The 23812-nt window shown below is 40.8% G+C and overlaps 1 protein-coding gene across 4 annotated transcripts in view; it reads right to left on the bottom strand.

The window, feature by feature from the left end:
- Nucleotides 1-23812, bottom strand: part of APBB2 (amyloid beta (A4) precursor protein-binding, family B, member 2) — a 94100-nt gene that overhangs the window by 20514 nt on the left and 49774 nt on the right. For 3 of the 4 annotated variants that reach the window (XM_010006096.1, XM_010006097.1, XM_010006098.1), the window contains 2 exons: nt 22761-22907; nt 18294-18421 (listed from right to left, as the gene is read on the bottom strand). In XM_010006096.1, coding sequence (XP_010004398.1) covers nt 18294-18421; nt 22761-22907 — 275 coding nt within the window. Of the gene's footprint in view, nt 1-2462; nt 2742-18293; nt 18422-22760; nt 22908-23812 lie in introns of those variants that run through there. The other variant, XM_010006099.1, reaches the window with a different exon arrangement.

Raw genomic sequence — 23812 nt, 5'->3', positions numbered from 1 at the left:
TCAGGGAAATAGTAGTTATTTTCCAATAGGAGGAAATGAAACTGAACGCTTCTTGCTGACTTGATATTCCTTGATTTAAAATTGTTACATTTCAGATTTTCACCTGGATTGATTTCAACTCATGTTATCTCAGTCTATCTCAAACTACACTATAGCAAATCCTAACACAAATTAAAGCTACACAGAGCATTTGAATCAGTACCAGCACTCTAACATCAATTAGATCAGAAATTTGTCCCTAGTAAGACAGAGCTCTACTTCATGCCACACAGGGAACACAGGGAACTCTGAACAGCAAACCAGAAAGCCTTGCTCAACAGGATACTCAACTGGTGGCCAAGAAGGCCAATGGTGTCCTGGCCTGTATTAGAAAATGTGTGGCAAGCAGGACCAGGGAGGTGATCCCTCTGTACTTGGCACTGGAGAGGCCACACCTCAAATACTGTGTCCAGTTTTGGGCACCTCAATACAGGAAGGACATCAAGATGCTAGAAAGTGTCCAAAGAAAGACAACGAAGCTGGTGAAGGGCCTTGAGAACAAACCTTTTGAGAAGTGGCTGAGGGAACTGGGGCTATTTAGTCTGAAAAAGGAGGGTGAGGGGAGACCTCATTGCCCTCTACATCTACCTGAAAGAACACTGTAAAGAGGTAGGCACTGGTCTCTTCTCACAAGTAGCTGGTGATAGAACAAGAGGAAATGGCCTCAAGCTGCACCAGGGAAACTTTAGACTAGACATTAGGAAGATCTTTTTCACTTAAAGGGTTGCCAAACATTGGAACAGGCTGCCCAGGGAACTGGTTGAGTGACTACCCCTGGATGTGTTTAAAAGTCATCTAGATGCGGCACTCGGGAATATGGCTTAGTGCTGGACTTCGTGGAGTAGGGTTAGTGGTTGGATTCAATGCTCTTAAAGGTTTTTCCAACCTAAGTGACTCTATGAATACAAGAAACACCACTGACAGTCAATGCACACCTTAATTATCTAAAATAGTAATTCCCACAGTTTGATTGATCCTCACCTGTATTCCAACTGATCAGTGTTTAAAACATCTTCATATATAGGTTTATTTATTTATATACATTGACTGTGGGAACACTAATTGATACTTAAAAAAATAAACATTAACTGGTATTACATAATAAAACCCCACTATCTTTTTCTTTCTTTTAGCTCATTATGAAAATAAATAAGGCAGCTTTTACTGAGAAATGCTCCAAGGCTAAATAATATCCTTTTGCTCACACACAAGTTGTTATAATTACATTAACTGCAAGACAAGAGCTGCAAAAACATAATTAAAGCCATACTTTTAGGAGATGAAACACTTCATATACTTCCCTGATAAAGACTCAGCAATGTTTGCTATCCTTTAAGAAAGCAAAAATTACTGCACAGAACAGGGATAGCAATGAGGTTCCATAACATGTGAGAAACCTAATTTAAGAGTGAAGCTGCTGAGTTTAAAGAAAAAGATAAATGTGCTTGTCTTTCTTTCCTTCCCTCTGCACCCAGCATAATGAGGATTCAAAGCTATATATCAATTAACAAATCAATGACATTTCTCCTACTGCAAATTCTTTATGAATACAGATACGATTAAGCAAGCAGAGAGACTTCAAGGCAATATATTACGATTAAGTCATGAAGTTTCCTCTTCTGTCAAAAGAACCATTAACTATTTACCTTCAACTAAGCATATTTTTACATGCATGTATATTCCCCACCCTGTGTAATACTTCTGTCCTTAAATATTTTTGCTGTTTCTGGAGCTCTACAAAGATTTCAAATTGCACAATCTCCAATGTCAGTTATGGTCTGAAAGAAAAAAGCTTGTATTAGGCAGCTAGAAGTTCGCTGGGAATTACACATAAATAATTATACAGGCACCATATGTTTGGGGGAGAACACAGGGAGGTTTTTTTTCTCTTCAGTAAATAAGGTTTCTAGTGTTCTTAGCTACAATGACTTTTTACCCATTAACACAGTATTACCCATGATTATGATCATGCTCTACAGAATCAGGCTGATCAATATGCAGCCAGTAACAACAACCAGTTTAGGAACATGTAATTCTGAGCTGAACACAGACGCCCAAACCTAATAATCATCAAGATCCATTAGTTAGCTTACTGCTCAAAGGAGCAACATTGGAAGGGATAAAAGACAGGAAGAACAGCATCAAATACTTACTGCTCAGCACTCTGTCCAGCATTTCTGCTACAGCGCTCTCCTGAAGGTTGTCAAGTGTCAGCTCTTGAAGAAGAGAAATCTGACTTGCCTTTGTCACACTAGGAGCTGTAATTTGCCTTGCAGGCATCGACACAGAAGCTTTAGACTAATGTGCCATAGCTTCAAAAACACAGCTGACACAAAAACTACTCCTAATGTGAGACTGCTGTCTGGAGGGGAGACTGAGGGTTGTTGTTGGGGGTTTTTTTTGTCAGTTCTTAAGTTTCTTACCTTTTTCTTGCAGCAAACAGGAATTTAATGCCAAGCACATCATACACAAACACCCAACTCAAAGCTCTGCCTGGTTCCCGTCTCCGTTAGCGTGTATCTAGGCATCAGACGATGCACAGTGCACTTGATGCAGCCATGTACGTGTATATCAACGACGGGGGCCGAATACCCCTGAGAACAGCAGCTCATTCATTTTGCATGGAGTTGAAGCAGACCATGTCAGCTCCCACTCTCTTCACGGACTGTGCACGCTTGTGTTTGCCGGCTCCAGCTGTGAGTGAGCGGGTGCTTCTCCCTGGAAGGCACTGCTCCATCAGGGGTGTGTCTTTTCCTCCCTCCCCATTGCTTTTACCCATGTGTGCGCTTCCCTGCTCTCTGACCTGCAGGAGAGACCCCTTTCCCCCGCCTCTTTAACAAATCTTCACTGCTTCACTGCATTGTGTTTCTAGCCTGTAAACTTCCAAGATTAATGTGCTGTGACGCAAGCCATCTTTTGGGGAAAGCTGAAGCATGCAGGGAGGCTTCCCCTCCCAGTTTTCCAAAACCAACGCAAAGCTTTCACAGCGGAACTCCAAGCTGAATGCAAGGTAAAGAAAATCTCTTTAAAAGGCAGCAAAGATTTACAGCCAAATCCAGAAATTCAGACAGAAGTACAGCTGCATTTACTTCAATGAAATTACACCTGCTACTGCTAGAAGTGAGATTTATCCTTGAGCTGTAAAAACAAAGACACCAAATTATTTGATTTTCTAGAACTGGCACATGCAATAACAGCAAATCTAATTTAGAGGTGTTGCTTGCAGCAAAGGTGACAGCAAACACAATGCTCCCGGTGCCCCAGTTTTTATTTGGCAGAACTCCCCATCAAACATGCTCAAGCAGCAATAACGAGTTGCTTCCTCAGGGCCAGCACTCAAAACGTGGCTGGGTTTAAACCCTGTCCCAGGGCATTCAGCTTTCACAGCTACCCATGGCATTGCTCATCACTCCTTCTGGATGCAGGGGAGGACTGGGCGGAGGCAAACTCCAACCAAGGAACAACCATAATGGTGGAAGGAGATGGGTCACCACTCTGCATGTCACTCTTCTCCATCCAAGGGACTTGCTCATTCAAGTGTGACAGCTGCTCATGGGATCACACCCTGCCCTCCTCAAAGAAAATGAGCCAACATAGGAAGCACCCACCAACCAGCCTCTTCATACTAGCTGAGATCAATGTCAGTGAAAAACAGAGCAGGGAAAGTGACCGCAAGTATTCCCACCAGATCTGAGAGGGTGAAAAGCAGTTAAGGACAGTTTGTTGACAGTCACTTCTTCCAGCCGCACAGAAGCACTGGGAACAGGATGTTTGTTCACAGCCTAAATATACTGCAAGAGTCTAGTGAGGTTCCTTCCTTCCCTCCTGAATATCACAAACAAGGTTTGGCAGAACCAGTCACTTGCTCAAGTGACCACCTGTGCCATCCTGAAAGCTTTCAGCTGATTTCCACAGGACTAACAGGTTGGAATTTAAAAAACAAATCTGTTGATGCTGCTTAAGAAGAAACAGATCCAGCTTGCTCTTTCTTGGATGTGCTGGATGCCCAGCCTAAGAGGAACTTAAGACCATGTAATAATTTTTGCACTGAAGCAAATAAGTATGTTTTTGGAAGTCTTGACACAAATGTGGAACCCACATGTGGGGAAGGGAAGGGGCAAACAAAATACCACCTGAAACTCGTTAAATGCTGTAAAATACACATGCATTACATTTTAAATCCAGGTTCCAATATGCTTTCAACATAACTTGTTTAAACATGCAAATGAAGACAGAATTAATCTAATAACTATGACAACCACCCTTCTCCATTGCTGTTCTGCTCTTTCACTCTCAGCAAGCAGCATACAACAGGATATGGTAGACTTCCAGCTGGCCAAACAACAGCACTTGTGAGAATAATGTCACATTCCAACTTATAAGGCTTCTAAGGAGAGAAGCCAAACTTTGCCGTTTTAATATACTGGAGCAGTTTGTGGGAGAGAACCTCCCTTCCCTGAATGCCTCTCTTCAGTACAAGAAATGAGATGCAGCAGAACTTCAGACACACGTAAAAACAGATAAAATTAAAACTATGTCCCAGTCTTCAAGTTTTTAGCTGGCTATCTCAAAAATGAACGGGGGCTGAACTCTGATCCTGAGTTCATTTTGATATTTTGGTATGTGGTGTGTGCGATTCTTTCTGCTGTGCACCTTTCAGTAATGATACAGCTAGATACAAACACGCGGGCTCTGTAGGTGAGAATTAACTTGCCTCGTTAGCAGTGTTTAAGCTTCTCACTGCTGGGTCTTCAAGGTCACATCTCTACTCTGCCAGCTCAGGCACTACAGGGAGATCTACGACCCCCCCCGTAGGAGGCTGAGTTAGACAGACAGCAAAACTGGCCAGAGATATTCCATTCTATATATCTATGTAAGCTCAGAGGAAGGTCAGAGATCACAGAAGACAACTTCCTTCCTGCTTCTTCTTCCCTTCTCTTCCATCCATGGCCAGTGTCCGGGGAGGACTCTGTCCATCCATCACCATCGATCCCTAGGCTTGAGCTCTCCTGACCCTCATCGCTCTCTGCTCTTCTCCAGCAGCAGCTCTGGGATTTTTCAGGACTGTTCCCAGCTCAGGAGATGCTGCGGGAGTTGCTGGGGGTGGGGGGAGGCGAGAGGCTTTTGCACAAATCTGAACATATTTGTATATAATTTTATATATATTATATAATTAGTGTTTAATTAAAACTGTGTAGTTTAGTTTTCAATCCAGCCAAGTCTCTCTCTTTCTCTCTCTCTCCTTCTCTACCTGGGTGGGAGGGGGAGGGGATCAAGAGCGTTGTTGTCGAACCCGCACACTCTCTAGTCCTCTTAAGTTTGTTGCTTCTAGTTGCTGTCCATGAAAAGGGAAACTGATTTACCTCTGCTATCAGCAATAGGAAACTTTCCCACAGCTTGGCCAGCAAGCAGTTTCAGAAAACAAAAAACCAGTTTAAGCTTGTGTATTTTGCTTAATAACTACAGCTGTGCCTCATGTTTGTTGTTCTGACTGAACTTTGCTTCATTGATCCTCAATCCCACCCAAAAATGTGGAGTTCAAAAAGTGTGAATTAAAAATTTTAGATATAGACTTTGGGGGGGAGGGGTGTGTGTCTCTGATTTCTGATTACTTTGAGCTAACTTAGCCAGATCTATGTATTCAGAAAATTAAAGACTGAACTCACACAAAAGCCTTCTTTCATGAGCTGTGTTTTAAAGAATAATCTGCAGTGCTCAGCATTGGTTGCTGAGTTTGAATGACAGGATCTCCCCAGCAACAACTGCTACCACGAACCATGTGTAAAATTTTCCAATGCAAACACTGCTCTGAGTCCCATTTGCCCCTGCCAGCCACTGCTGTGAGCTTACAACCAGATCACTAGGCAGGAGGGATCTCTTAACTGCAATTTGCCTAAAGGCTGTAAAAGAAACGAGCTAGCAGAAAGTAACAGACCAAAACCAAACCAAAACAACAAAAACATCCCTAGCAGCCAGCCTTTTGGCCAGGTGAGAATTGCCCAGGAAAGCTCTCAGATCATGAAGACCAAATTCAACTCCTGTACTGCCAAAAGTGCCTAACTCAAGGAAGCAGGGGTGTTTTTGAAGCATGCCTGGTGTATAAATACTACGTATAGTTCCAGCATCTCTCAGCTATCATGTGCTGCCTTCTCATGTGTTCCCAGCTGGTTATATGTCCCCAAGCTGCTGTTTTCCTCACTGGAGATAAGGTTCAGCCAAGTTATAATTAGGGAGTGGATATTTAGCACTGTAAAGAATCTGGGCAGATCTCCATGCACGTGGCAACGATAACATGCCCAACTCTCTGGTTAAACTACCAGTAAACAGCAGAGCATCCAAGTAATTGAAATTAGTTTACACCCCAGGCACAAGGGTAGGACCACGTTCTCCCCAAATTGATCAAATATTGCTATTGCACGGCCAGAAGCTATTTACCCCAGAGCAAAATATTGAGCACCCCACCACACACTGCCCTAGTAATACCAGCAGAGCCATGGTTGGACTAACCAAAAACACCACCAGTAGCTGAGATCCTCATACCCATCCTATGCATGTGCAAGGACTGGATCCAAGGGTTTCACATGCAGAAAATTCTGAGGATAAAAGAAATTCAATTAATGAGTAAGCAACCTGGATTCAGGTTGCAGTTTATTTCAGTTTGAACAAAATAAAAGTGACAATATAGTGACAAATTCATGTTGTGAGGCCAAGAGAGTATTTTTGCAGGTGGAGTGGTGGCTAGCCCTAGCAGCTGTACTCACACTGCAGGCTCACACTTGTAGACCAGTAGACTTGCAGTCCTACATTTGAGATAAAAGCAGAAACAAGTTTGCACTGCAGCTCCTGCATCTGCAGCATTCAAAGCTTCACTTGTGCCTTACAGAAAGAGAAAGAAACCCTTCCCAAGTTTGCTGTGTTGTGTTGGAGGGGTGGGGGGCACACAGGGGTGGCTCCTGTGAGAAGCTGCTAGCTCCCCTGGCTCCAAAATCCATCTCTGTCTCTGGATAAGGCTGAGCCCATCAGTGACAGTGGATGCCTCTCTGTGATTAACGCATTCAAGAAGGGAAACAAACTTGGGGAAGGTGAGAACGACACCAGAGCAGAGATACCAAGGTCGGTGAGGAAGGAAAGCCAAGGAGGTGCCCAAGCAGAGGTTCCTCCACAGCTGTATCCTGCAGCCCATGAAGGATCACAGTGGGGCAGATGTGGACCTGCAGCCCACGAAGGATCATGGTGGGGCAGATGTGGACCTGCAGCTGTGGAGGACCCCACACCAGGGGAGGTGACTGTTCCCAAAGCAGCCCATGACTCTGTGGAAAGCCTGCACTGGAGCAGTCTGTTCCTGATGGACTGCACGTGGAGGGAGTCACTCATGTCGGAGAGGTTTGTGAAGGGCTGTCTCCCACGGGAGGGACCTCGCGGTAGAGCAGGGGAAGACTGTGAGGAATCCTCCCCGAGGAGGAAGGAGCGGCAGAAAACCACATGCAATGAACTGAACATAAACCCCATTCCCTGTCCCCCTCTATGATGCTGTGGGGGAGGAGGTAGAGAAATGGGGAACAAAGTATGGCCTGGGAAAAATGGAGGTGTGGGTAAACGTATTTAAGACCTGGCTTTTGTTTTCTCTTTGAGCTGTTTTGATTAGTGATACATTAAATTTATTTCTTCCCCAAGTCAAGTCTGTTTTTCTCGTAACCATAACTGGTGAGTGAACTCTCCCTATCCTTGTCTCAACTCATGAGCTTTCAGTTGGATTTTCTCCTTCCCATACTACAGTGTGGGGAGGGGTGAGCAAGCAGATGCCTGGTTCTTTGTTGCTGGCTGGACCTCACCCATGACACTTACCCCGCCTTCTGCTATTCTGAGGCATCCATACTATCCTGAAGCAAAACTTTTTTACATTTCTGGGGAATAAAAAATTACTCCTGATAGCAAAAGTCAGAGCACAACAACAATGTTGTTCAGTCTTTTACAACCTAGAAACTTAAAAAAACCCACCCCATCACTGTGATAATCTATGTTCACCACAAATTATCAAGCAGCAGCAAGGGTGCCACATCATCTAATTTATCTGAAATTTAATACTATTTTCAAAAAGAGGGGTGACACAGTGAGAGATGAGTGAGGAAACATAGATTCAAACAGGGATATGAGAATCTCTGTACAAACTACAGAACAAACTTCCAGCACCCATGGGTGGATAAGGAAAGTTTGAAGTAATACTTTGAATCCTAAAGGCTCAGAAGTGAAAGATTCAATACCACTTACGAATGCCTGAGTTGGCAGGATTCCAGAAGGGTTTTGTTTGCTTTTAAGCTAAGGCCCTTGAATCCATGTATGTACTTCATAAATAGAGGACATGAGCAATTGCTCAGTTTGCTTTGTCTAATTCATCTCATTATGGTCCTGATGGTAGCTGAGCAAAAGCAGAGATGAAAAGCAATTTTCCTGAAACACACACAAGCACCTAAATAAAAGAGTTAAAAAAAAAAAAAAAAGGAATCTTCCTTGGTGTACCTTTTTTCTTGTGGGCTAGGGTACATTTTTTCTTGTGGGCTAGGGTATATTTTATCTTAAATGTAATACATATGTAAAGTTTAGAATCTTCAGACAACACCAAAAAGAACAGGCAGAAAATAAACTTAACTAAGAAAGACCAATGATAAATTACTACAAAGAAAAAGCTATTTAATACATCCTCAGTGAAGTGAACTAGATCTGCTATCAGTTTGCCAAAAAGACCTTAACTTCTATGAGACTGTGTCTGCAATTGCAGAGGACAGGCCACAAGAACCCATGGGGACCCTTATACTCTGAGCTACTGAATAATTTTTTCTTAAGTAATCTGCTGTTCTTTTTTCTGAATCTTTTGGACAAATACAGCATCATCCCAAACAGTGCCACTGAGTTTTGGGGACAGTTCTCTTTAATCTCTTAATCATTGATGTGGATGAGGGAATTGAGTGCACTCTCAGCAGATCTAAGTTGGGAGGGAGTGTTGATCTGCCTGAGAGTAGGAAGGCACTACAGCAGGACCTCAACAGGCTGGATTGATGGGCTGAGGCCAATTGTATGAGATTCAACAAGGCCAAGGGCTGGATCCTGCACTTGGGTCACAACAACCCCAGGCAATGCTACAGGCTTGGGGAAGAGTGTCTGGAAAGCTGCCCAGAGGAAAACAACCTGGGGGTGTTGGTTGACAGCCAGTGGAATATGAGCCAGCAGTGTGCCCAGGTGGTCAAGAAGGCCAACAGCATCCTGGCTTATATCAGAAACAGTGGGGCCAGTAGGACCATGGATGTGAATGTCCCCTTGTAGTTCACACTGGTGAGGCTGCACCTCAAGTACTGTGTTCAGTTTTGGGCTCCTGGCTATAAGAAAGACATGGAGGAGCTGGAGTGTGTCCAAAGAAGGGCAACAAAGCTGGTGAATGGTCTAAAGTGCAAGCCTTATGAGGATCAGCTGAAAGAATTGGGGTTGTTTAGTCTGCAGAAAAAGAGGCTGAGGGAAGACCTTACCACTCTCTACAACTACCTGACAGGTTTGTAGCGAGGTGGGGGTTGATTGGTCTCTTCTCCCAGATAACAAGCAATATGATAAAAGGAAATGGGTTCAAGTTGTGGCAGGGGAGGTTTAGATTAGATATTTTAAAAAATGTATTCAATGAAAGGGTAATTAAATACAGGAGAAGACTGCCCACAGAGGTGACTGAGCCTCCGTCCTTGGAGGTGCTTAAACATTGAACTTGGTAGAGTTAGGCTAATGGCTGGCAGAGTTAGGTTGTGGTTGGATTCAATCTCGAAGGTGTCTTCTAACCAGAATGATTCTATGATTCACACAAAAATGTGGATGATCCTGTAACAGTTTCTAAACACAAAACCAACTCAGTCACCAAAAAACCCTTAATGCTCAAGACACTTTAATTTTTTTTTCAATTACTCAAGTTTATGTTTCTGCTAATCAATCTGCATGCATCAAAGAGACTTCAGTTAGCAGGCAATCTACACCTCCATTGCTGAAGGCAAATTGTGCGGAATCCCACCTAAAACCAAAGGCCCCTTTTCCTGGTAGAACCAATGTTATTAAAGAAGCCAACATATCATGCTCAGAATTAAAAGCCTGAAACGAAAATGCTTTCTAAAGACATGTCATAGATAAGACAGTATATGCCATGATTTACATAAAGATGTACTACATACAAATCTTTGAATTGCAATCAGCTAGTAGCAAACGTAGAAAAGCACCCTGAGGCAGATACAAAATTTAAATAATTGAAGTTGTAAGTTGATAGCAAGCGTATCCTCTTATATTTTAGAGGCACACTGCACATTATCATACCAGTGCAGTTCAGTCATGTTTGTGACTGTGCTTAGAGTGGGAGGCAAGACAAATTCTGGACCTTGTACCAAAGAATATACCAAATTCCAGAAGACCTTCAGTGGTACACAAATGCATAGGCATGTTGCAAATTCTCTTGGTATCAGGGGTATAACCTGATGCAAACATTAAAAGTGTGTTTATGGAGACAGACATGAATATTTACACAGTAAAGGCATATATAGAAACACCCTACCCTCTTGGTAACCCACCAGTACCTTATGGGCATAAACTGTTTGGAAAGGAAGAACAACTAGAGACAGGTAATATTCTGGCTGTATTTTTGCTTTTTAATTTGCTCTGTTAGAAAGTTGTGAATGTCCCACATTTCAAATGAAACTCATTCCACTGCATATTAAATTTTCTCGTCTGAATTACTTTTTCAAAAATAACTTGTCCAATTTTTAGGAAGTATTTTTTTTGCCAGCAATAAAAAACACTTAAGTGTAGTAAATATGTATCTTACAAAAGGCTGACCTTTTCAAGTAAGCCACCAGACAACAGAAAAGTCTGTTACTGCTCATACAAACATACTATAAAGAGCTGTATTGAACATCTCAGCCAGCACGGTGCTTTTAAGTATTCTTAGCACAAGTTTCCTTAAAACTGCTCTTTTCTTCAGTAGTCTATGCTCTCTGCAGCTTTTCTTCTCAGATGGATAATTATATGCCCACTTTATGAACAACTTAATACTTTTGATATAAATTAGTGAAGTAAAATCACTAGTGGACTAATTTGCTTTTCTCTTACCTTCTAGAGAGACCTTAGACTAGACAAGGTCTTGAGATGAGAATGAATACAGTGAAGTTTTTTGTTTAAGTTTTATCAAATGTTTATAATTTGACAGTGTGCATAAGGCTCTCAAATTCTCTTGTGAAAATTCATTCTATAGGTGCCTCCCTCTATCTACAGTCTCTACTGCTGACATATCACTGGAGAGGAGTATACTAAGAGTCTAACCTGAGTGCTGCTGAAGATGGGTGTGAAAGGCAGGTGCCTTCAATCAACTCCCAACTGGTTTGGGAAGGAGGATGCTATTTTTTGTTAGCATAGCCTCTGCCGGGAGGAAGTAACAGACTGTATGCACCAAGTGCATGCGAGGCACAGTAAATAAGCTAAGTTTAAACCACGTGTGATAGCCGCCTAAGATCAAGGTTTATAACTGGGTGTTGAAAACAAGGAGGACTGTGGACCTGGGAGCAGGATGTTTTCTGTTCAGAGCTACAGAGTCAGAGAGCAGCTACCTTTTGCATCACTATTTTGCCACAGAATTAAAGCAGCATTTAAATACAGGAATCCAGCTTGGACACAGCATCTGCTTCATTAACAAACAGTGAAAAGAGTAATAGAAGCAAACATCAGATTTCCACCCCAAACAGGCAGTCAGTAGCTCTCCTGAGCCACAGACACTTTCACAGGTGGCCCAGGCTAGGGGGACCTGTACCATAGCTACTTAGGCTCATCGATTATCCTAGTTGTATCCTAAAGTGTTTGAGTTTAATATCTGGAATCATAGGAAGTGTGTGGGGATCTTCCAGCACAGATTCGTAGAAAGACTTTAAGCAAGGGACCCAGTCAATGTATCATCTTTTTACGAACTGAAACAACCTGGCAGTTGCTTATTTGTAGTCCAGGTTTAGATATATAATTTGTCTTAACTGAAAGCTTTATAGTCAAACAATTCCAAGTGCTATTTAAAAAGCATGCCTCCCAGAAGAAACATTAGATACAATTCCCAAATTATACACTATATTTTCTATAATTTCCCTAAAACAAATATAGAACTGTAAAGACATTCTACAACAAAATAAAAAGGGTTCTTTTTAAGGTGACTAAGCATTCACTGCCATGCTCAAGCCACTAGCAGAGCAAGTGACACATTTTAAATGTTTGTCCATTTTTTTTCCTAATAAGAAGGAAAGCCTCCTGCCATTTTCCCCACATCTTTACAAACAAATGCCACAGCACTACCTTGAGCTCACCTTCAGGGGCCTCTCTGTTCCTGTCCCCCTCTTTTTACAATTGTCCTCTTCTGTGTTTGTCCCAGTTCCCTTGCTCTGTAAGACCTCTCTCCTCTTGCGCTAATCTACACTTCTCTGCTGCTTAAGCTTTTCGACGATGACCAGGTATCTACAGCTCCGTGGCCAGGATTCTCCTTAGGCATATCCTTTTTCCTCAGATGCTCTCAAATGGTGAGTCCATCATTTGTAAGAACCTGAGCTGTAAGAACCACAAGCCTCATTTGTGATACCCAAAAATCCCTCACTGCCATATGTAGTATTTTTTCATGTCATTTGTGGCATCAGACAGAAAGGTTAGAGGGATGTTGCCCTAACATAGCTGATATAAAACCATTAATTGGTGCAAAACTATGGGTGCTTATTTCAAGTTAATATGGGCCTACTTCAATTCCTCTTCAGTCTACCATGGCTTTCATATCAAATCCTGAAACTAAAATAAACCAGTTTCATTAATCAAAGCAAGAATGCACCCATACAGCTTTTTGCATTCATTGAACTAGATTTGTTTGAAAACAAATTAGTTCTCTAAGCTTGACTGGATTTCTCTTTTCACAACTGTATTGCTTCATTACACTCTCCCAGAACATACTGTACTTACAAACAATAACATCAGATCTTGTGGATATAAATGGGAAGTTTTGTAAAAACAATCACCTAAACTATTTCTTAGTGGGAGGGAAAAATACTATCAAAACATACAGAAAAGGATATTCAGGTGCAATTGGCTTAGAAAAAAGGAAAAGATTACCCTAAAAAATCAGCTAAGAACACTGGTCAGAAAAGCCAGTAAAATCCTTTTCCTTTAGTGTAATCCCTCACCTATGCCCTATTTACGTGATTCCTCACAGTATGTTTTGTCCTTATTCCAAGGTTATGGGGACCAAGGGGAATAGGCAATATTGATTAATGCTGTCTCAGAGCTTTAAGAGTTCAGCTGGGATTACACATTCTTTGAAGGGTATTATCATCTCAGAGAAGCAGGTGCAAAAAACCACCTCAGTCTTAATTTGTTATATTTTCTGCTTTCTTTACCTCATCTCTCTAAAGTAGAAGAGAAAGTTTATTATTCATTATCTCATACAGCTTGATAAGCTTCTCTCACAGAATTGGAGAAAGATTTTGAGTACATTCAATCATCACCTCAAAAGGAAGGCAAACCCAGAAGACCATAAACACCCCGCTGAAAGATACAACTATAAAGCCACACTGCTTTACCCAAGTCTGATGTTTTGTTGCTTGTACACAAAGTATTTTAGAATCAGAAAATAATTTAGGTTGGAAAGGATCTTTAAGATCATAGAGTCCAACTGTCCACCACTAAACCACGTCCCTAAGCACCACATTTACGTGTCTTCTAAATACCTCCGGGGATGGTGACTCCCCCACTTCCCTGGGCAGCCTGTTCTGGTGCCTGATAACCCTTCCAGTGAAGAAATTTTTCCTAATATACAATCTAACCGTCACCTGACACAACTTGAGGTCATTTCCTTTCATCCTATCACTTGTGAAGAAGAAACCAACCCCCACCTCACTACAACCTCCTTTCAGGTAGTTGTAGAGAGAGATAAGGTCTCCCCTCAACATCCTTTTCTCCAGATTGAACAACCACAGTTCCCTCAGGTGCTTCTCTTAAGACCTGTGCTCCAGACCCTTCACCAGATTTACTGCCCTTCTTTGGACATGCTCCAGCAGGCTCTGAAAGGGGAATGATAAATCACAGATGCACCATGATACCCCAACCACACAAAACTATCAGCTAGGAAATATGAACCGTGATCCCGTGAGACAGGCACTCAACTTGCAGCACAACTTCCACATGCCCCACTTGCCCCTCTTCTGTCTTCTAATAAACCAGCTCTTGTTTAGACACATTCCTACCTTACCTACTCTTAGCTTGGCACACACTCAAAACTAAACAAGAAAACATTTAACTTTCTGTAGCATTGTTGCTCAAGTGAAACCTTCCAATTCTGGATGTCTAGAGAAAGGTTCCTAAATTTGTATTTAGACATTTCATTTTTGAAGACACTGAAAGTACAGAGATCCTACTGAAGTAATCAGCCAGTACAGGCCATTTTTGCTTAGCTGTCAAAACAGCAAGATAGGATACAATTTTTAATTCCCCATATTTTGAGGAATCTGACTCATCACTTTTATGCCATTTCCTCCTCATTTTCCATAGTTTTGTCCCATTTTCTCACTCACATCACAGAATCACAGAATGGTAGGGGTTGGAAAGGACCTCAGGGGAGATTATCTAGTTTGACTCCCAACGGTTTTCTCAGCTCTTGCCCTAACAACCTCTGAAATAACAGAGTTTAACCAATTCGTGTTTTGTGACATGTGATGATAAGGCTCCCACACCATCCAGCACCTGGTTCTATATTGAGCTTCACCAAAGCTGTGTCCTGAACCCACCCACAGTCCTCCTGGCCAGCTAACCACTGAATTTTTCAGCTAGAATATACTACTGTTGTACAGTGACACCATTAGGGAAGGAATCCTGATCTTTCAGGCAATGAAGGTCCCATAGAGGTTTTAAGAGTGGGTGCCTGCACTAAGTGGTGGAAGAGCAATGAAGATAAAGATGGGTTCAGGGAAATGACCTAAGGGAAACTCTTTTATAAAACTGATGTACAATTACCTTTTCTATCTTCCTTGTTAGTGAGCTGTTCAGAAATCAAAGGGCATGCACCAGCAGTCAAGAAGGGGAGAGAAAACCCAACCTGAGAAATGAATAATGTACAGTCCTGCAGCTCACAAGTGAAAAGAAAAACCCTTTTGTAGTTTCAGTAGGCTAGTATCTTCCAACACATTTTAAATCCCAGAAAAAAACTTTCCATGGGCAGCTGCTTGTTAAGAAGCAAACACAGCACTAACAATTATTCACTGTGTACCTATAGCACTATAAATCCTCCATGTGACAATGACCTTACTGATCTTGAAATCAAACTATTTCAGCAAGTATGAGGACTTATTAAAAAATAATATTAAATGAATTGTTATGGCTCCAGTTTCAATATCAATACAGCAAGAGGACTAAAGAGTACAGTGGCTTTTACTGTCAAAAATCATACAGCATTACCTAAGAAACAGAGTCTGCCAAAAGGATGAACAGACACAGTACACTGATTTTCCTCAAATGCCCATAGGTATGTGTGAAACATAATTGCTCAGTCTACACATCTATATATACACATACATACATACCCCACCATCTTCTCTTGTGAGAACCTGCTTTTGTTCATGATTTTACTGTGGCACTCCAGCCTTCCTTAAGGTCAAATGTATTTTACTGAGTGATTAACTGTAACAAGGGATGTTACCTTTCAAAACACAAAATGGCCACAAACCCTGTCAACAAAATGATGAAGCTTCTGCTTATCACAGAAAAGTTTTTTAAAAAGTGACTCCAGACATCAAGATATTAGTGTAACGTATGGAGAGAGTGATTACAGCCTCCTGGAGGTTTCTGCCTGAGGTCAGTTAGCAGACACATCCTCAGATTAAACTTTCATCCGTGGATCTCTGTATTTCATCAATCTTTCATTACAGCATAGCTTAGAAAAAATCATCTGGTCAGGTGTCATTAGAAAACCTCTTCATCTTTCAAAGAAAAATCTACCCAAAGAAATTGCTACAAAAGCAAAATACAGTCAAAAAGGAGGGCCTGCAGATCATTATAAGGTTCAAGTAGCTCAAAAAACAGAGGAAAATAGACATTCCTACAATATTTTAAAATTCAGACCCTGTCTTTCACAATAAACATGATGAATTTTAATATATACAGTCTCAGACCAGGAGATGTAGCTAACCAACAACATTCATGTGCAACAACTTCTGGAAGAGCTTCACCCTAGGAACTGAAATTTCATCAGCTTCCTGGAAAATTTATCCACCAAAACAGCCATGTGAACCCCTCACTTTTCTCAGGCAATGGCAAACTCAATTGGCAAAAGCTGCTTTTGCAGTCAGTGAATGGCTCTGGTGTTTGTCACCTCAGCACCAATAGGTAATTTTCCCATGATGAGCCCAAGGACTGCACACTAACGTGTACACGAACAGAGATACAGTGCAATTGTCAGCTCAGTAACATCAGTCTTCTCAGTCAGGGTTTTCCTGTCACCAAGCACTTTTTTCTTGTGTGTTGCTTCTTCAGCACATTCTACATAGTTCATGCTATCCATTAAAGACTGCTTTTTAAAATGTCCCCTTTCAACATCAATTCTATGACCAGCTCTGTCTTTAGAAGAAGCAGGTACCCAGCATGGAGAAATGTGACCCGTTATTTTATAAACAACATAATGGAATGATTTTATTTTCCAAAGAAATGTAAATACTTGAAAAAAGGACTGTGAATGCTTCAAAAAATTAACAAAGAGCAAAGCTGGCTTCCTATTCTCTGTAAAGCTGCATCACATTCAGGTGCTCCTTAAGATGCTCTGTTTATTTCCTGACCAAAGCAAGCCCCTACAAAATCTGACTTAGAGGGAAATGTGCAATACAGTAATTTTCTGAGGCAAACAAAGCACTGTAATGGTTCATTCAGATGAAGTTAAAGCCTTTTACTTCCCACCATCTCAAACGGGATTTGTCCCTTTCAAATCTCTCAAAAATCTACACCAATGGAAGTGAAAACCAGCAAAAAACCCTAAGCCAACTATCAGCAATTTATAGAAGAAGAATATTTGGAATGATGGAATTGGGTTACAGAAACACTTATCACCTTTCCTTTTGGGAATTTAGCCAGAGATAATCAGAAACTTTGAAGGTGATTAATTAAAGAAGTTTCCAAAAATCTTTCAATGAGAAAGATTTTTCAGGTCCAAAATTACATTTCTCATCAAAAGTCAGAGATAAAAAACCACAACCCTACCATTACAAATCTCTCACTAATCAAACACAGACACAAAAAGCTACAACTTGTTAGCGTCATTCTATCCTTACTACTCATGTGTCAGGATGGGCACTGTCTGGAGATCCCAGAAACACTCAATGTGAACTGCAACTTTTTTGACACATCAAAGTGCTCAGTGGGCCAGGCAGGCAGCTCAGTGCCTGCTCTAAATAAGTCACCTTTACAACCGTGTTCCCACAGTAATGTTATGTATCAAAGGAGGATGCTACCAAAAGGAGACCAGTCAGGAATGAAAGTTAAGGAAAAGCAGCCTCCAGGGCAGCAAGGCCTTCAGCACCCACTCTGGTTGCCCCCTACAGCGAGGAAGGACTTCAGCTCAGCCAGTCAGGTTTCAGGAACAAATCCCACTTTTCTGCAACATTTTCTTGCATCAAGATCTTTAAGTAACAGGAATGGCTTGAAACCATTACTCTTCCCTCAATACAACTTTTTTCTCCATCAAATCAGGTACCTCAAGGAAGGGTAAACGTGCATACAGTCAAGAGTGTAAGTAGAACATTTAACTTGGACCAGTAGGAAGACATGCTCTCACACTGCCAGGAGAAACATAATACAAGACATATCTGAAAATGTTTTTTTATATAAAAAAGTAGTATATACATCTGAAACAAAACAATGCTGCATTCCCAGTTTTATGCATCTGGCTGAATTCAACAGAAAGGTTTGGTCAATACAGGTTTAGCAAAACAGATAAACTATGTAAACATTGTTTACATAGTAAAGAAACAGATAAACTTCAGATAAACTATGAAAAACAGAGATTTTTAACAGTAACACCAACAAGAAAGATTTAACCCATTTTCTCAGAGCCCCTGGGACATGATTTCTCCATCAAATGAATAGGCTTGACACCTAACTTGCTCCCAGTGTATGTGCACTCTGCATCAGCAGACAGAAACAGCACCAAGTCAAGATGGGACAGGAGAGTGAGGACTCACCGGCCGTTGTCACGACCCACTCCCCATACTCTGATGCTCACGATGGGCTGCGAATGAAGAACTGTACGGTCCATGGGGTCAATCAGGTTCAGCATGTCGTTTTCCAGTATAAGGTACATGTCTTTACCCTGCAACTCCAGAGAAGGTACAGTTACACGGAACGTCACTCTCTCAAACTGACTTCAAGGTGTTATGCCTATGATGCTTAGACTTGCAGCCTCCTAATTTACTCAAAAGTTGACAAGTGCAATTGAAAACAAGTTCATTTATTTCTAGTGTGAAACAGATCTAAGATAGTATCTTGCTACTACTATATTTTTAAATTATCCCAATCATAAAAAGCTTTGATGTCTTTTAAATGCAGCTGTTTGACTCATTCAACCCTAGGCTATTGAGACATTTAACAAATTATCTGTTTACTCTTTCTCAAGTAAATTCTTCCAAATATATGAGAAGTCAAGAACTGTCTTAACAGTAAAAGCTTATGTCAAAACCTGTACTTTTAAGGCAGAGTTCCCTCCTTCAAACAATGTGCTTTGCTTCCATAAACTTTAACCAATGGGCCACAGGAGCAGACAGCAATTTGTACAAGCCAAGGATTTATAAGATACTCTTTGAAGAGAGATTAACCGAAGGGGAAAACCTAGAATTAAGACATGAATGTGAACCCAGCTGGTGACTGCAGAATCCTGGAGCCAGGATTTCTCCCTAATTCTTCTAGCATGTAAGAACAAGGAGAATCCTTTTTCACCTTAGAGGACACAAATTTAGAGGTAATTTTCCTTTTGATACTAATTTACAGATGCTAATCTGCCTCCTATGGCTAGCATTTGCAAAAAGTCTATTGCCTCTGCTATCACATTTAATAGGTCTCTTCTCAGAGGCTGTACGTCTACCCTGCAGACTGCAAGATCCTACAGAAATTATGCTAGACCTATTGCCAAGAAGTAAGACAAACTTCTGCTTATACAAAGAAGGAGGTGGGAGCTATGAGCTAAATTTAATTTGCTTCCTCTCTATTGTTCCAGAATCTAGAAATGAACAGAAAGAATGGAAAGGGTCTGACTTCCTACTGACAAGTGTTTAAAAAATGACCTTTTTCTTAACCTCAGTGAAACAGAAATCCTCTTCCCATTTGGTTACAGTGGCTCAATTCTTTATGATGAGTAATTTTGTGGCTGCATAAGACACACATTCATGTCATCCTGGAAGGGCCTTCTTCTAAGGTTCCCAAGCTAGACAGCAAAGGGCAGGCACTACCCTTTCACACTCCCAGATTTCCTAACAGGGATTCAAAAGGGTGCTGTGACACAGAGCCGGCAGTGCAAGCACTGAGAGGGATGTGGGAGAGCAAGGGAACACAGGCTGGTATATGCAATGCCAACAGAAGAATATTTTGTCCAATGGAGAAAGTACAGCTGTGGCCAAGATGCAAGGCTGGATATACAGGCTACTCCTAGAGAAGCAAAAAGATGTAGCTGCAAAAACCAGGCACAGAAATGGGGTGAATCAGCAGCATTGAACTGCGCGTGTCATGCAGAAAAAGAAACATGGGAAATAAAAAATAGAGGCCAGAATGGTACCAGGCAGACCAGGATTATGAAAGAAAACAAACAGAAAATAGTCAACACAAAGAAAAAGGGTGAGAAATTTGCTTGGAGGTCAGAAGCAGTAAAACAGATTGTGTGAAGAATGTTACTAAGTGTCACAAAGATTGCTTTTTGGACCCATTTTCTACTTACACAATTTATTCCAGAAGGAAATTATTACAAGAAGGTAAAAATCTGTTCATCATGCAAAACAGACTGGGATTACAGTAATAATACTGAATCCAAATTAGCTGAAAAAGGTTGGAGAATCGGCTGATAAGCAATGTTGAATCACAGGAAATTATCCTTGCAATGCTCATGGGACAGCTTGGCCACAGCCAGAAGCAATATATTTTGCTAAGTTTTGTTGCCTTATTAGACAAAAGCTATTTTAGAGGCATGAACACTGCATAAGACAAGAAAAAATTATTTAGCCAGACTGGGATCTTGAATATAGGCCTTGCTGTCTCAGACTGCTGAAGAGCTGATGGTCCAAAATGAAGGTGGCTCTCACTGGAGAGTCCATGCAGGGAATGTGAATACAGGAAAAAAAGGCTCGATCCCAACAGGAACTATTATATACTGTGGTATATAGGACAATAGGAACAATGCATCTTTATCACGTAACTGTTTTTGTAATGTACAGAAATATAATGCATAGCAAAGTACCAACACAAAGAGATGAGTCCTGTTTTTCTTCTTAGATTTTACAGAGAATTTCTTTTCGAGGGCACTGGAAGGCATCAAATTCTACACTAAAGCCAGGGACAAAGCTTGCAGAGTCAGGATTTTACCTGAGAGTACTTGGGTGTTTTGGTTTTTTTAGATCATGAAAGCTTGAGGATGGTTCTTGTCCCAATTTTGCTTTCATTACATTCTAGCTAAAATAAATCCTTAGGCAATCTTAAAACTTCTATCTGCAGTCATCAGTTCTAGCTTTATAATAGATTTCTGCTGTGAGCACTCCATTTGATACGTCAGCGACAAGTACACTTTTTTCAGAATCCTCTCTAAAATATACCTCTTCCAATCACTCTTGAAGCATGACATTGCCAGCAGAAAAATGTGGTTGTAATTATTTCTTCTAAAATCAAGATTATTTACTTCAGGGGCCATCTACTCAAGCAGTGTCTCTCCCGTTTTGTCATGCTGATTTTTAATTTTTTTTTTTTTAAATGAATAGCACTCTTAATTAAAACTTCCATTCAAGAAGACAAAAAATTTTCACCAGTTTGGCTTGAAAACCTGCAAGCATTTCCAACAAACAACAATGGGACTGACAGAGAGATATGGAAAAATGTGAACATTAACTCTTAAACCAGAATAAAGCATACAATTTAAAAGTAAACAATATACTTCATGCTGGTCAAAGTTCTGTAATCTGAAAAATGGATGAGATTACACACATGTAAAGCGAGTGGGTTTTTTTCTTCCTCCTGGAGTCAGCAGTAAGTTCAAGTCCATGACTGACACATAATTGCTTGTCGAGCTATATTAACTAAATAAAACTGTTCCCAGAAGAAAAAGGGAGATCAATGTAATCTTGTTCATTTATACATACAATACATGTTTCTTACACAGAAAAACCCTTCTGAAATTACTAAATAGATAGGCCACTCTAAATGTGAGCTGTGAAACATAACTTTAATTTTTAAACAGGCACTTTCTCCTCTGAATTGTCTCTGCATTGTTCTGGTCATAGCCAGGACACTGAACACAAGTCTTAGACTGTAACAATAACCTGGGAGATGGAAGGATATTTTTCCTAAAATTTTTCCTAAAATAGACAAGATTTTATTTTAATTCCTCTCCCGTTTGGCAGTGCCACTTCTCTTAGATCACGTAAGTGAGGGTTACAATATTCACTTTTGCATTCAGATCTTGTATAATAAATCCATATTACTGTTGTCCTCCTGAAAAACATATCAGGAGACAGGTCAAAACTAAAATTTGGCTGAAGTTTAAGTTGTTCCATGAACAATCAAATGACAAAGATGTTTTTCTATGGATTTGTCTCCTATGTCCTCCGTATGCCTCACCACCACAACCCTGCCCTTTCCCTTTCTTCATGTTTCACTTACTGATCCACACCTTGCATTCCTTCACCTGTCCCCAGCACACCACTTTTCCAAACTACAATACCACTTGCTTCCTTCATGTTTTCCCCTGAGCTTCCACAGTATTACCCTGTCTTTGCTGCCAATTCAGAAAGAAGCACACAGCTTCCATAGTTCAGTTATGAAGGTGTACTGACCCATCAGCAAATCAAGAAAGAGGAGAGCTGGGCTCTCTGCTATTCTCAGTGTGTGGGAATTTGGCATCCTTCAAAACGGGATGACACTGGTGAACAGATTCAAGGGTTATTGGAGAGAAACCAACAGACAGACTGATGACACAGAATTAATTTTCTTCTAAAAAACTGATAAAATAATAATATTAAAATAAGCCATCTGTCTATCAGTCTCAATCTTCGCATACATTTCTGAAGCACAGGTCACACCAGCCTGGGTTTCACTGAGAAACTAGTGAAAATGCTGTTCCAAAGCACCACTCTCAAACCTCTGGTCGAGAGAAATACTTCCACTGACTTCAACAGTTTGGCTTGTGTGTCCTTAACACTGATATTGCAATGGTGTGTATTAGCACAGATGTAAACACCAAGGTGAGATCTTTGTGGCATCTGCTGTCCTAAGGAGTTTGGAACAAAAAGAGCCAACACTCTACTTGAACTCTTTCATATTTTTTTGGCAGTTCCAGCTAGGATACGGAAATCCCAAACCAGAGCATGGACGTATTTGTTTACAGAGTTGCTCTTTCAAGATGTTTTATGACAGAAGAGATACGTTGCAAGATGAGGAAAAGTTCACCCTGTTCTTACCTCTCCCCAAATGCCAACAGTGTCTCTGATGTCGTTTTTACAGTAAGAGAGTTGTCTGATGCAATTGTTCACAGCAATACTGCTTTTTCCAGGAGCCAGATCATCTTCTGCCATTTCTACCCAGCCCAGAGATCGCACAGCAAAGCACTGAAAAAGAACCAAAAAATATCTTAATGTGTATCACAGCACAGAGCACACTGCTGTATCCAGCTATGGAAATCCTGTCATGCCACAGAAACCAGTCAGTTAAGGTTAAAGATCCCTGGTTCAGATGGGAATAAAATCATGATCTTGTAAATGAACTTATGCTCAAAGACAAGTAAATTAAAATGTAAGTTGAGAATGGCAAGATGAAAACATTTAAAGGAACAAAGAAGAATATGTGACTTGCCAGGAAAGTCATCAGTGAGGTAACAGTAATGCTTTACAATAAAATACTTCTGTTAATATAAAGGAGGAAATGAAGGAGCAGTAAATAGCAGGACACACACAAACACAGAGAAATAAAGGAAAAAACACAACTATAGATACAATAGAATTGAAATTTGAACTAGTATCCAGAGGTCTATTTGAAAAGAAAAAAAAAAAGTATTGGATTATCTCTGTTGTGAGATTCACACTCACTGCCTGGATTTTAACTAGAAAATTACTTTTTTTTTTTTTTGGTGGATTACAGCATTACTTCTACAGTAATTCTAACTAAGGTAACAAACCATAATAGATTCAAAGCACTAACAAAAAGATAGGCAATCACAAGAGGAAAGCAGGCTTTTTTCTAGAAGAAATTAAAAGTTACCTTTAAAATAAAACAATCTAATAACATAGATTTTTAGCAGAAGGCTATTTAGCCAACCAGAGCACTCAGTTGGCAGAACAAGCCAAGGCAACATTGCTTTGCCCATATGGAGTTTTCACAAACAAAACAAAATGGGAGAAATTGGATGGCACCAACCCTACCCTATGTTTACTAGCGTAGAGAATGAAAACCTCGTTCTGAAAAAAAAACCCTGCACTTTTGTTGTCAGGCTTTACGGTGGGTGAAAAAGGACCTT

The sequence above is a fragment of the Chaetura pelagica genome, unplaced genomic scaffold (assembly GCF_000747805.2).
Source record: "Chaetura pelagica isolate M959 unplaced genomic scaffold, ChaPel_1.0 scaffold189, whole genome shotgun sequence".
NCBI lineage: Eukaryota > Metazoa > Chordata > Aves > Apodiformes > Apodidae > Chaetura > Chaetura pelagica.
Note: the sequence above shows the minus strand (reverse complement) of the source record. Positions and strands in the feature narration are given on the sequence as shown.